The 13,410-nt window shown below is 53.8% G+C and overlaps 2 protein-coding genes across 10 annotated transcripts in view; one reads left to right on the forward strand and one right to left on the reverse strand.

Annotated features, from left to right (window-relative positions):
- Ypel1 (yippee like 1) overlaps positions 1 to 2,432 on the forward strand; it is a 26,294-nt gene extending 23,862 nt beyond the window's left edge. For 4 of the 7 annotated variants that reach the window (XM_076548399.1, XM_076548400.1, XM_076548402.1 and 1 more), the window contains exon 5: positions 358 to 703. In XM_076548399.1, the coding sequence (XP_076404514.1) occupies positions 358 to 447 (90 nt within the window). In that variant the 3' untranslated portion in view covers positions 448 to 703. Of the gene's footprint in view, positions 1 to 357 lie in introns of all 7 variants that reach the window. The other 3 variants (XR_013043628.1, XR_013043629.1, XR_013043630.1) reach the window with 1 other exon arrangement.
- Positions 2,433 to 2,602: 170 nt separating this feature from the next.
- Ppil2 (peptidylprolyl isomerase like 2) overlaps positions 2,603 to 13,410 on the reverse strand; it is a 30,018-nt gene continuing 19,210 nt past the window's right edge. For 2 of the 3 annotated variants that reach the window (XM_006993036.4, XM_076548398.1), the window contains 12 exons: positions 12,449 to 12,609; positions 11,274 to 11,349; positions 10,837 to 10,943; positions 10,316 to 10,405; positions 9,960 to 9,993; positions 9,319 to 9,436; positions 6,493 to 6,549; positions 5,821 to 5,893; positions 5,663 to 5,725; positions 5,406 to 5,539; positions 5,009 to 5,130; positions 2,603 to 3,253 (listed from right to left, as the gene is read on the reverse strand). In XM_006993036.4, the coding sequence (XP_006993098.1) occupies positions 5,034 to 5,130; positions 5,406 to 5,539; positions 5,663 to 5,725; positions 5,821 to 5,893; positions 6,493 to 6,549; positions 9,319 to 9,436; positions 9,960 to 9,993; positions 10,316 to 10,405; positions 10,837 to 10,943; positions 11,274 to 11,349; positions 12,449 to 12,609 (1,010 nt within the window). In that variant the 3' untranslated portion in view covers positions 2,603 to 3,253; positions 5,009 to 5,033. The remainder of the gene's footprint in view (positions 3,254 to 5,008; positions 5,131 to 5,405; positions 5,540 to 5,662; positions 5,726 to 5,820; positions 5,894 to 6,492; positions 6,550 to 9,318; positions 9,437 to 9,959; positions 9,994 to 10,315; positions 10,406 to 10,836; positions 10,944 to 11,273; positions 11,350 to 12,448; positions 12,610 to 13,410) is intronic. The other variant, XM_042258965.2, reaches the window with a different exon arrangement.

Below are 13,410 nucleotides of genomic sequence, written 5' to 3' on the forward strand. Positions count from 1 at the left end.
CAACCTCTGGCCTACACGCACACAACCCAGCCTCACCTGTTCCCAGTACTCTCCTTCACGCCTCCTGAAATAGCCACATACAATCAATGCCTAGTGAACAGTGTGTTTGTGGTGCTGAGGACGGAGCCAGAGCCACGGGCATACCAAACAGCACGCACTGAGCTACATCCCCAGGCCCGGAAACAGATTTGAGTGTAATGAGCCATTCAAAATCCCCCTGTCTTGATCCTTCTGGGCCTGGGTCAGTGCACAGCTCAGAGAACGTCTGAGTAGAGGTAATGCTACAAACTCTAATGTTTTCCAAGCGTAGAATAGACAGAGTGTGTCCTGAATCCTCCTCTCTACTTTCCCCTCAAGGAGCATGCCTTTGAGAGCAGTCAGAAGTACAAAGAAGGAAAATTTATTATTGAACTTGCCCACATGATCAAAGACAATGGCTGGGAGTAAAGTGAAATGCTCCGCTCCTGTCTGAATACTGATCTGTGAAAGCTGAGTGTGATGAAGACCTGGCTTCCGGGACAGCACTGCTTGAACTTTGACCTCACAGGCCCAGGCCGGCCCAGTTCAACACTTGAAGGCCTCTCTCTAGGCTGTTCACTTGGGTAAGGTGCCCCCAAATGAGCCCCCTTCGTGGACACTGTTGTTTCTGGAAGTTTGCATTCTTTTCCTAACTTCTTACGTTCTAGAGAAAGAATTAACCAACGGATGCCTCAGCTGCCTGGTTAATAACTGCACGCCTTCCACACAGTCCGCTGCGTTTTCACCACACCCAAGTCCCTAAAAGCACAGAAGCAGGGTCTCTCTTACAAGCGAGGCATAGTGACCACTTAAGAATCTTCTAGAAGTAGTCAAAACATTTATATGCAAAGCATATGGCTTCAAAAACTGAAAACAGCCACTGGTAACATCTTAAAGAAGCGAAGGAAGGAAGCATTCCGTGCGCTTTATTTGCGCGAATAGCTACATGCCGTTTCTTTATGTAGAAAGTAAGTGACTAGTGGCTAAGCGTTCTGTCCCCAGGCCTACAGAGGTCTGCCACTGGGGTGACCCCCTCTGTGTGGCAGCAGCCAGCACAGCAGCTTGTCTGTGGGGCTGGTCCCTGGCAGAGAGCAGCAGGCTGGGTCACTTTATACCCTGGATGTACTTGAAATACAGTTAGTTATGCATACAGAGGCCAGAGCCAGCATGGGAAACTTCAGAACCTGACATTTCCCATGCTAAAGGAAGAGTTCTCTTAGTTTGGGAGCTGCCTTTCCTGCCTGGGACGACGGATCACCTCATGACCTGACAGGGCCACCCCCCATCTGCATCTCAACCCGTAGTCCTCCACGCTTCTACAGGGAGTGGCCAGTTAGCAGAGGACGGAGGCCAGAACCTTTCCCGGCTCAGCTTTGCGCTTGAACTTTTTGTACGGAACACAGGGCAGACGAGCAGGAAGGCCTGGGAAGGCTGAGCGCCCACGAGCTGGGAAGGCAGCATGCCAGAAAAGCGCTCAGCCCTAGCTGCTGCCTGGGGTGTCCTTAGTTCAAGAGCACCTTCTAGTCCTCTGCTCCCAGGCCCAAGCCTCCTAAACCCAGCCCCTCTGCCGGCCCCTCTGCCGGCCCCTCTGCCGGCCCCTCTGCCAGCCCCTCTGCCAGCCCCTCTGCCGGCCCCTCTGCCGGCCCCTCTGCCAGCCCCTCTGCCAGCCCCTCTGCCGGCCCCTCTGCCAGCCCCTCTGCCGGCTCCTCTGCCAGCTCAGGCACTTCATGCGGCTGCTCCAGCCCCCTGCTCACTCCAAAGCCTTCATTTTGGTGTCAACTTTTTGCCCAAGATCAGAAGCCTGGTAAGACAAGAAATGCCTGGGCGATGGCAGACATGTTTGCAGTCTGTGACCCTCCATGCCCGGTCCCGGTCGAAGCTGCTTTCTCCCGGACAGTCCTGGTTCTCTCCAGACTAAGGCTGACCCAAAGCAAGGTTACTCCACCCAGTAAGGTAACTGCTGAAATCCAGCACAGGCAGCTAGTCCATGTGTGAAATCTAGCATGGCCCAGACTCCATCCTGGTCCAGAATGAACACAAGTCAACAGTCACTCAAAGCGGGCAGGCACCCTGGCTAGTGTTCAATACTCTGGCGAGTGGGAACTTGGTAGCTGAGGCCTGGGAGACCAGACGTCACCACTGCTTCCTTAACTGAAGAAGCTGGAACTGTGACCAGTTTTTGTACATATGAAGATTATATTTCCAGCGTTTTACGTTGCGGCCAAGCTTCCCGCACTTCCACTTGAGCACTTTGTACGTCGTCTTCTGTGATAGATTGACTGGGAATCCTGCTAGTACTCTTTATGACTTGTTTTGTACTGGGGGGCAGTTAATGGATACCAACAAAACTTTTATGGAGTTTTTTGGATTTTGTGTTGGCCTACTGTGAAATATAAATTTTTAAATCAAAAGAACTGACCATGAGCTGGCTTCAGGGGAAGTGACGCAAGACGACACCCAGATGTGCTGGTAAACTACTAAACCATCCCACCTCCGTACATCTCGAAACAGTGTCACTCTGTGACTATCCCAGAAATGTGTTCTTAGAACAGTGGGAGGTGATGCCAGGTCATAACCGCCACTCTGCTTTGGAAATGGGATTTATTGTGTCGCTGTCTTGTTAGCATGTACACCGTATTTTATACCTTAATGCTGCTATTCTTGATGGCATCTGCCAGGTATTAGAAAAGAGATTTTTTTCTTTAAAAAAAATCCTTTATTTTCTGATGACCTCATCAGGGAGGTTTCAAAATCCAAGTGTCATTACTGTCTAAAAAGCTACCATTTAAGCTCTACACAACCCGTGGAAATGCAAGCCCTAGTGGGCTGTATCCTCTGTCCTGGAAGACAGGAGTGGAAGAGGATGCAGCTGCCCCTTGGGACAAGCGTAGACTGCTGGGTGAGGCTGACTGGACAGTGGGTGACCTGGAAGCAGCTCAGAGTTCATCGTGAGTAGCAGCAGGAGCACCAAGCTCAAGCACAGAGCACTCTCAGCTTCCCGGTTCCCCGGCCGAAGCTGTCAGCCCTTGGTGGCATGTCTGTGAGGGACAGAACAAAGCTGTGGTTGTCACACAGCAGCTTTCCAGAGCGCTTGCCCTCTTGGAGGGATGGGCACAGTCTCCGGCAGCATCCACTGGGAGCAGAGGACCTGTCAGGGGTTCAGAGCCCTGAGGACCTGGCTTCTGGGAGCTGATGCTTCTCTGACACCACCTTGTAGGGAGCTTTTAAGTGTGGCCTGAGGAAAGGATAAGAATACAGTTAGGCCCTTTACTCTGTGCACCCCACACCTGTCATAACTGTGAGACATCGGCTTGCCGATGGCAGAGGAGACAACAGAGGGTCCTGAAAAGGCAGAGGAAGGCAGAGTGGATGGACACCATGGAGTGCAGGCCTGAACTGACACCCACAGGCAGGTGGCTTAGTGGGCTGGAGAAGTGTAGCTGGCCTGTGAGCAAGGGACAGGCCTCATTCTTGCCTCAAGAAGAGCCAGTGACAGCAGCAGTCCTGCCCTGAGGTCCAGCAGCAGCTGAAGTGGATGAGGGAAGGCAGGGCAGTGGGGCAGGACAGACAGACTCTGTCCATCTCCCAAACACACCCGGCCTGGGCTGTGGTTCTGACATCACAGGAGAAGCAGCACCTGAACCAAGAGCTTCAGGGACGGTGTGGACACAAGGTTTGAGGCAAGGTGAGAGGACACCAAGCAGCACATCCAAGTCACAGCTCAGTGTGGCACCGTGTGAGTGGTGACCCAGGGACAAGGGAGCCCTGGACGGGCTGAGCATCAGGTGATTGGTGCCACAGAGTGACATGACACTGTCTGGAGGGGACAGTCTGCCCACACTTGTGTAGAGGCAGCTGGGGAAAGCTGGAAGCCAGCCCGGGCCAAGATGGCAGGCAGAGCAATGAGGAAGAAATGGTAGGAGCTGCCGAGCACACAGGAGCCAATGGCAGGACCCTTCCCGGACAGAGACAACTGTCCTGGGATCAGACGGGGTCGTAAGCCAGGCCTGGCGCACGCCTTTATCTTAGCACTGGGTTCAAGGCCAGCCTGATCCTACATAGAGAGTTTCAGGACAGCCAAGGGTACAGAGATAGACCCTGTTTCCAAACACAGAACAAGGAGTTGGTGACTGTCAGGAGTCAGCAGGGAGGTCACCTCTTCATGGAGACCTCACGCTGTCACCACAGCACAAGCTACTGATTAGGCCCACGTATGGCTGATGCAGAAAGCCACTGAGTAGACAGGACAATGAGCATGCCTGTCCCAAGCAAGCAGGGTAAGTGGTGTTAGCAGAAGGAAGCCCAGGAGATCTCATCAAAGCCTCGGAGCACAAGCTCCACCTCGGGATCCAAACAGGGTCTGAGAACCAATCTGTCTCCACTATCTAAATTTCTTTTGAGACAGTCTCCCAATGTAGCCCAGGTTAACCTTGAACACTCAACCCTCCTGCCTTGGTATTCTGAGTGCTGGGATTACAGCAGCCCCTTGAGAACCTGCATTTTTAAAAGAATATTTGGGTGGTGGCACTAGCCAGGGAACTGTGCCGAGCGAGCACACAGCCATCCTGAGGCAGAGGTGGGCCGGGTGGGGGTAGAACCCACGGCCGTCCTGAGGCAGAGGTGGGCCGGGTGGGGGTAGAGCCCACAGCCGTCCTGAGGCAGAGGTGGGCCGGGTGGGGGTAGAGCACACAGCCATCCTGAGGCAGAGGTGGGCCGGGTGGGGGTAGAACCCACGGCCGTCCTGAGGCAGAGGTGGGCCGGGTGGGGGTAGAGCCCACAGCCGTCCTGAGGCAGAGGTGGGCCAGGTGGGGGTAGAGCACACAGCCCTCCTCACTAATCCAAGACGGGTACAGCCGAGGGGTGGGGAAGCCAGGGGTCCCAGGGGCCAAAACTGGACCCAGCCACAGGCAAGAGGTTTATTGGCTCCCAGCCTAAACTGACAAGGGCAGGCAGCTGAGACCGACCCTGAAGCCCACAGCCCTGCCCCTACCAGGGTCCATGAAGCCAGCCTGCTGCTACCAGGAGCTGAAGTCCCCAAAGCCCCGGCTGGGCTTCTTCTTGGCCGTGGGGACAGCTGTGCTGGTTGATGGTTCCTCCTCTGCCGCTCGCTTCCTGAGACACAAAGGAAACGACTCCAGTTGCCACAAAGGAGCCAGGTGCCCATACCCGAGTCCTCTGAGGAAGCTCCGTTCACAGAGAGCTTTCTGGAACTTTAGAAGCACTCTCCCTACAAAGTGCTGTTCCCACAGCCCCAGCCATGACAGCATCCTGGCCTGCACAGGGGCCTTGTCTAGACCTCTTAGCTGTAGTCTCCAGTCTGGTCACCCCCTAGGAGCACGATGAAGAGGTCCCAGCTTCCAGAGATGCCACCCATCAAGCACACTCACGTGGCTGCTGGGTTGATGTACTTGCCGACCCCCTGGCGGTATGTCTGGGGGCCCTGGTTTCCAGGCGGGGGCTGGCTCTTGACCTTGGCCTCTGGATCCACTTGCTGCTGTGTCTTCTTCCGCTCCTGAGCAATCTGGGGGTAACACAACTGTCTGATCCAGAGCCCCAGAGTGGGGGCTAGGAGGGAGCACAGGGCTGATCCAGAGCCCCCAGGGTGTGTCCAACCAACAGCATGACCTGCCGACCCCTTCCTCACCTGAGCATCAGCCTCCTCATAGGGGTCCACAAACACTGTGGTTGTGCATATACATACTTCCTCCTGGTGGAAGGAGGACAGCAGAAAGGCTCCGTGAGCGGGAGCAGACTCCCCGCCAGCGCCCAGTAGGCTGGTCCTCCATCCCCCTCGGTACATACCTTAGGACGGTCAGTTTTGGGGTCACTCTCCACATTCTCCATAGCTGTCAGCGTGTCAAAACCCCCAACAACCCTGTAGCAGAGGGACAGAGGGGGTCTTCGTGTACTCTGAGCAGCGTACCCTCAAGGCAGAGTCGAGACATGCCAAGAGGAGGCCTGGCAGTGGAGGGCCTCAGGCCAGACCAGTCACCAGGCAGGACAGGATGAGCCACAGCAGAGAAGGGGGCGGCAAACCACACCCAGCCAGGGTGGCTGAGTCAAGTCCTTGTTTCCATACGTTGTTTCCCTCAGTTTGCTAAGGCATGGTCTATATAACCCAGGCTGGCCTCGAACTCACAAGTAACTGAGGCCGGCCAGGAACTAATAATCCTTTGTACCTAGATCTTTCCCCCTGTAACTCTATAACTGAGTCATCAGCAGACTGTGTGTCCTTGTGGGAAAATCTGCTGACCCTCAGACTCGGGGCTGAGGAGAAAGGGGAAGGGGCCCTGAGAGAGAAGAGGAGGTAGAGCGGCCCAGGTCTCCTTGGCTCCACAGGCCTGGAGAGCCAACCTTCCCCCCCCAAGAATACCCCGAGTCCTCAGCGGGGACAGTGCGGGGTTACACCCAGGTCTAGGAAAAGGCAGTGAAGGCCCATGGTGCACTGCGGCCCTGCACAGCGCCTGCTCTTACCGTCCGAAGATGGTATGCTTCTTATCCAGGTAAGCGCAGGAGCGGAACGTGATGAAGCTGGGGAAGGCACATGGAGGTCAGGGAAGCAGCCGGCCCACCCAGCATGCTCTAGCTCTAGTAATGACTGCTCCTCAGGAGAAACTGGAGAAAGCCCAGAGCTTGGCTGCCAGATCCCATGAGAGCCAGCAGGAGAGACTGGAGGCTTGAGCTAGCTATCAGACTATGCCCAGGAAGGCAGAGCCCTACCAGGATGAAGGGAACAGGGCAGGCATGTGCTGTTTGGGGGACGCCCCAGACTACAGACTGTCAAGGGGTGACAGCGTGAGGAAAGCAGTGTGGGGACTCACCCCTGCAGCCCCATCACAGGGGCCTGCGCCTTACTCTAAATAAATACAATGGGAAGCACAAAGTATTCGGGGTGGGCTGCAGTGCAGGAGGGGTGAGGTCACAAGGTGGTGGGTGGACTCGGTCCTACTGTGAGCCACAGAGGACTGCATCTGTAGCTGCAATGAACACGCATCACCCCGCAAGCAGGGGCGCTCCTGAGGCCACCAGGCAAGTCTTGAGACATCACGCCCACACCTATGCACAGTCTAAGCCTCGTCACTGGCTGAAGGACTCATTTGGAACCAGGATGACTGGATTGCTGCTCCTGCTGCTCCACCCCACAGGTGTGTGCCACCACACCTAGCTTGTGAATTTCTAACATCATCAAAGAAGCTAGAAAAAGAATGGAAAAAACCTGAAGAAAGTAAGAGGGAAGTGAAAAACAGCAACAGGGGAAACAAATGCAACAGAAATATTTAGGTGGTTTTTTGTTTTTGTTTTTTTAAGTTTCTGAGAAGACTAAGGAAATGATGGTCAAAATAAAGCTGTCACATGCCCTGGAAAGAGGGCCCAGCAAACATAAGTAGTCAGGGTGCAAGTTCGGCTGGCACACAATGTAAAATTATTTTCTGTGCACATCTCTCATATCCACACCCAACAGCAACAGGTCAGTCATATGACCAAGAGAATAGCCATGTGATCATTGAGACAGACATTAAAAACTAGACCTCCGGCAACTCCTCCGGCCACCTATCCTAAGATCCAAGTCCAGTGTCAAATGTTAGCAGACTACAAGACCCCATTTCATCTGGAGAACGGCAGGACACGCATGTGCCTACCTCCAACAACCCACAGTGACCGATGACATGGAAAGATGTCTTTCTCTGATAAGCTCAAATCCCTACAAAGAAACTCCTCCTATAAACTCCGTGAGGAGTTGGAGAGATGACTCAGCAGTTAAAGGACCTGGCTGCTCTCCCAGGACCAGGGTTCTGTTCCTAGCACTTCACACAACCACCTGTAACTCCGGGGACCAGTCCCTCTCCGGCCTCCTCGGCCTCAGGCATAAACATACATGAGTATACAAACATACATGCAGGCAAGACACCCATACATGTAATTTACTTTTTTTTTTTTTAAGATTTGATTGCAGGGTCTGGAGAGATGGCTCAGCAGTTAAGCACACTGACTGCTCTTCTAGAGGACCCAGGTTCAATTCCCAGCACCCACACGGCAGCTCACAACTGTCTGTAACTCGAGATCCAACACCCTGGTACAGACATACATGCAGGCAAGACACCAATGCACATTTTTAAAAAAAGACTATCTGATTGTAGCTGTGTGATGGCCCACACCTGTTCCACAGGCAGGGTTCCAGTACAATCAACCAGGGCTACATAATGAAACTTTGTATCAATGTAAGCTGGCTGGTGGCCCACGCCTTTAATCCCAGCACTCAGGAGACAGAGGCAGGCGGATCTCGTGAGTTCGAGGCTAGCCTGGTCTACAGGACATCCAGGGCTACATAGAGAAACCCTGTTTGAAAAAACAAAACAAACAAAAACCCACAAATAATAAAATTCCTTAGGATAAGCATTGTTCAGGAAGACAGAAGACCCACACACAGAAAATGATGAAACTGAGTTGACAAACTGGCTTGGCATGTGGACACACCTGCTGTGTGACCCTGGCAACCTAGACGCAACCGGTGGAGGAAGGACAGTACTGACCCCACAAAGTTGTCCTCTGACCTCCACGTGCAGAATGTGGCACGAACACCCTCACATAAAATCAGCTGTAGCCAATTGTGATGGTGCATGTTTTCAAACACAGCACTCGGGATATAGAGGCAGGCAGAACCCAGTAAGTTCAAAGCCAGCCTGGTCTACATAGTGAGTTCCACAAGAGCCAGGACTACATAATGAGACCCTGTCTCAAAAAAAAAATTTTAAAAAAGAAAATAACAAAACTATACTCAAAGATAAAAGATATAGCCAGGCCGGAGACAGTTCTCAATGGCATAGCATGTATGTATTTAGCATGCACAAAGCCTTAGGTTCACACCCCAGCACAAAAAAGAAGAGAAAGATATATTCTTAAATGTAGAACACAATACACACCTATTCCAAAACACAAGACCAGACACCCAAGAGCCTTCCCACCTACCACCACACACACTGCCTCAGACATCAGCACCTCTCCCCAACCACCTGTCCCAAAGCACTGGACCTTGCATGGCCCCCGGCACCCACACACTCCTGGTTCTGCCTGGTGCATTCAAGAGGCCTTTGGGGACCTTCTCATGCCCACTCCCTGGAACTCGAAATGCTATTCTACCAGCTGATTTGGGCTCCTTTCCTGGAGGGGCCTGTGCTCGATCTGCCTGTGCACTACCACACTTGGATTTGACTTGGGCCCAGCACAACTTTTAGGGGAGAACTCCAGGCGCTTTGAAAACCACCCCAGCAGCCGAGCAAGAACAGCGGGACCTGGACTCACAACTGAGACTTGTTGGTGTTGGGCCCCGAGTTGGCCATGCTGAGCACCCCACGGCCGGCGTGTGAAAGGTTGGGGCGGAACTCATCTTTGAAAGGCTTGCCCCAGTACGATTCTCCCCCTGGAATAGAAGAGCGGTCAGCGGTCAGCCACAGAGCCCAGTCGAGGAGCATCCGAGAGAGCGCCCTGCCCTGAGGCCCCCTTCTGGACAACCCTAGATCCTAGTGCCTTCCTTCATCAAGCTGAGACTACTCATTCCCCTCTGTGGGCCGGGGCACAGGGCCACAGCTACAAGGAATCACTCAAACACGTGGGTGGAAGTCATAGTTGGCCCACGGAGCTGAGAGCTTGGGGAAAAGGTTATCACGCCCTGTAGGAGCCATGGGACCACCTTATTATATGACGGGAGGGCATGGGCAACCCTCCTGTCAGTGAGCAGGTGGGTTCTGAGGACCTCACACTTTCCTCTCCGTGGGAAAACTAAGGGGCATGCCCAAGGTGGCCCAGAAGGCCAGACACTGAGTTGCAAGCCACCCGCACCCCAAAGTCTGAGATTCCACATCCAGAGCTCTTCAGACCCAGCTTCCACTAGGCCCCATAGTACAGCTACATGCATTACTCCAGTGGACAGGCCCGGCACCTACCTGTGCCTGTACCTGTCGGGTCACCGCCCTGGATCTGTAAAAACAAAACCCAGTGAGGTCATTGGCTCTGATGCTGCCCATCACCCACTGCTCACCCTACCTACTAACCAGACAGGCTTCCCAATGGCATGGGCTACAGTAAGGACAGGGACCTCCTTTCTGACCCCAGGTCTTTCTGGGCGAGCACTCAAGAGCCAGCTACAGGATCCCTGGCACAAGATACACCTGAAGACCCTACCCTGGTCACACATAGCCTAAACCAGGTGTCTGGGACAGGGCAGGTACAAGCCCATTTGGTTCATGGATGCTGCCCATGTCATCAAGCATCATAGCCAGCAGCAACATGTACCACTCACCACAAAGTTCCTGATGGACCTGTGAAAGATGGTACCGTCATAATACTGTTTCTTGCAGAGCTTGATGAAGTTTTCACAGGTTTTTGGTGTCTGCAAAATATCCCAATATTCTATGAGGCACAGTGGTCAACAGCAGAGTCACAAAGACATGTAGGCCTTTAGTCACAACAGGGAGCTACTTGTCTGCAGACCTTGGTTCAGTCTGACCCCCAAAGCTAAGTAAGCAACAGAGTCCTGCAGCCATGACACATGGCAGAAGCTAGGGGAACCATGGCCTGTCCTTCCGACTTGCACACACACCTAGCGAGGGGAGCCAGGGCCTGTCCCTCCAAATTGCACACACACCTAGCGAGGGAGCCAAAGAGGCAGACTATGTTGCTAGACCTCCAGGGAACAAAGCTAGGGTACTTTGGTTCTCAGCTGCAATCAAGCAGGATTTCTTAGAAGTAAACTACAGCCCCACATTTAAGACATGGCTACTCAAATCCCCCAGAACCACCTGGGAACAGGCACATACTCACCAGGTCACAGTGCAGCTCTAGGTTAAGGTCACCCTTGTTGGTGTGGAGCCTCACATAGCCCTTCTTCTTCACAAATTGGTAGCGCAGGACATCTTCATCAATGACAGCTGCAAACAAGTCCTGAGCTCGGCACCTGCCCTGACCTGAGGGAGCTCCTCCATTCGGGCCCACCCCAGCTCTGAGAAGAGTGCCGGAGCCAGAGGCTAAGGGGGATCATTCAAGGACAATGGTGCCAGCGGCTCTAGGGGCCTGAGAGCAGGGCACTGCGCGCCATACAGTGAGAATGCCTCCTGACTCAACACAGCCCACCTTCCAGAAGCACCCAGCCCCCAGAGACTCAAGTGAAGGCACAATGGGGTGCTGAAGCAAGTCAGCAGGACGCCCTACTTGCTCCCACGGTGAATCTGTCCCAGTGAACAGGGGACATAGACAGCTACCTGCTTCATGCGTGGTCTCAGGCACCATGGCAGTGGAGGTGAAGGACGCACTGACCTTTCCTGTGGAATAGTGGGCCTACAAGAAAACCATGTGCTCAGACTGCGTCACCTCTCCTCAAGGCCAGCCTCTGACCACCACCCACAGGCACAGGGAGAGCCCAGACGGAGAGCCAGCAGGGACCAGATACGACATTACTGGTACCAAGAGAACAATTGAAGGCCTACTTGAGGAAATCAGAGCCCAAGGCCTCAAACAGGTCAAAACTAACAACAGTAAGTCAGGACTAACAATACTAAGTCATGACTCTGTACGAGTGCTCTGCCTGCTGCATGTGTATCTGCCCGTGCGTGTATGTGTGCACGTGTGCGCGCACACACACACACACACCCCGCACCCCCGTGCATGCCTGGTGCCCTCAGTGGTGAGAAGAGGGGGGTGGAGCCCCTGGATGGTTTTATGAGCTGCCATGTAGGTACCAGGTAGACGCAAACCTGGTTCTCAACAAGGACAAGTGTTTAACCACTGATCCACCTCTCTAACCCAGTTATGTATTTTTCCAGGAAACACATCATCTCTTTAAATGTGTTTCTTCATCATTCAGAGGAGGGATGAGGACTGCTCAGCATGGCGGCAGTGCCTGTGTTCAAGTAGGAATTACAGACAATGAACTCTACCTAATTTTCCAAATTTCCCTGGATAACTCCCTATATGGGAGACCCCGCCTCTGTCTTTTCCATGGCTGAAGCTTTCTAGGAAAGAAAGACAGCACCTATCAGCTAAGTGTGCTGCAGAAATTCCAGCACCGTAACTGCAGACAGGACCTCGGGCAGACAAGCACTCGCGCCCCAGGTAAGGCCTAGGCAAGGTCTAAGACCTCGGCAGCCCGGGCAGCCCCAGCCCCGCTGCCATCACAGACCTGCAGCCATCACAGACCTGCAGCCCTTCCATCTCTGTCCTGAAATGCAGAAGCTGCCTCTGGAATGCCAGGGACAGCCGAGGCGTGGCGCTGGGTCAGGGCCCCAGCACAAGGCTGCCCTACTGCTGCCAGGGGACCCCAGCTCGTCAACCATCCCACTGGGAGGGGCCCAGCCACCACACCTCCAGGTGCGTCCCCGTCTGCACTTTGCCCAGGATCTTCCCACTGGTCAGAGGCAGAGCCAGAGCAGCCACTCACGGCATTCAGGGGGTCCGCCTTCCTCTTCTCAGGTGCCTTCATGGTGGCTGCTAACACCTCGTCTCCTTTGAAGTCTCTGTAGAGCTCCTGCAGCGTCTCTCGGGTCTCAGCATTGGTATTTTTCAAATAGTAAGACGGGTCCTGTTTGGCCTTTTCCTCATCTACAAAACAGGGAACAGGCACTGGGCAGCCAGAGTCTCAACTCGAGCATAACGGGAACAGAGATGGAGCGGAAGCCACGGTGGGCTGGTAAGACGGGCTTCTCCGGATAGCACAGCCGCAGCCTACTGCCCGGGCATCTCGCAGCAGCACTCGCGGGCGCAGCAAGGTGGGCGTTCACACGGCACAGCACTGTGGGGCCAGGCCGAGCGGGGTCTCCCTCATCCGGTCAGTGGCGTCTCAGGATGCTCTGCACTTAAGTGTCACTGTTCTACATTAACCTGTACACTGCAACCTTTTCACAGTGTTTTGCTTTTGTGATTTTAAAAATGCTGCTTTTTCTTTTTTCTTGGTTTTTCAAGACAGGGTTTCTCTGTGTAGCCCTGGCTCTCCTGGAACTCACTCTGTAGACCAGGCTGGCCTCAACTCAGAGATCCAGCTGCCCCTGCCTCCCGAGTGCTGGGGTTAAAGGCGTGTGCTTATTTCATGGGAAGGAGGTCTGGGGTATTTCATACATGAAATGCCCCATCTGTGCACATGTTGCTGCTAGGCCAAAGGCTGTTAACTTCCTGGGCAGTGAGCATCCCTAGGCCTGGCTCTGGGTCTCCTGAGCTCAGTTATTCCGGAGTTGTTCTACCTCCCTAAATCCTGACTAGTCCACAGTGTTTGTTATGAGCGTGAGAATACTGCTTCCTGCTGAGGTGGGCCAACTAAGCTCTGGGCATGAGTCTAGCTGGTTCCTTGGCATGGAACAAGTGAGCTCAGAAACTTCAGCCACTCCATAGCATGTTATCGCGTGCTCA

Source organism: Peromyscus maniculatus, chromosome 12 (genome assembly GCF_049852395.1).
Source record: "Peromyscus maniculatus bairdii isolate BWxNUB_F1_BW_parent chromosome 12, HU_Pman_BW_mat_3.1, whole genome shotgun sequence".
NCBI classification, from domain to species: Eukaryota; Metazoa; Chordata; class Mammalia; order Rodentia; family Cricetidae; genus Peromyscus; species Peromyscus maniculatus.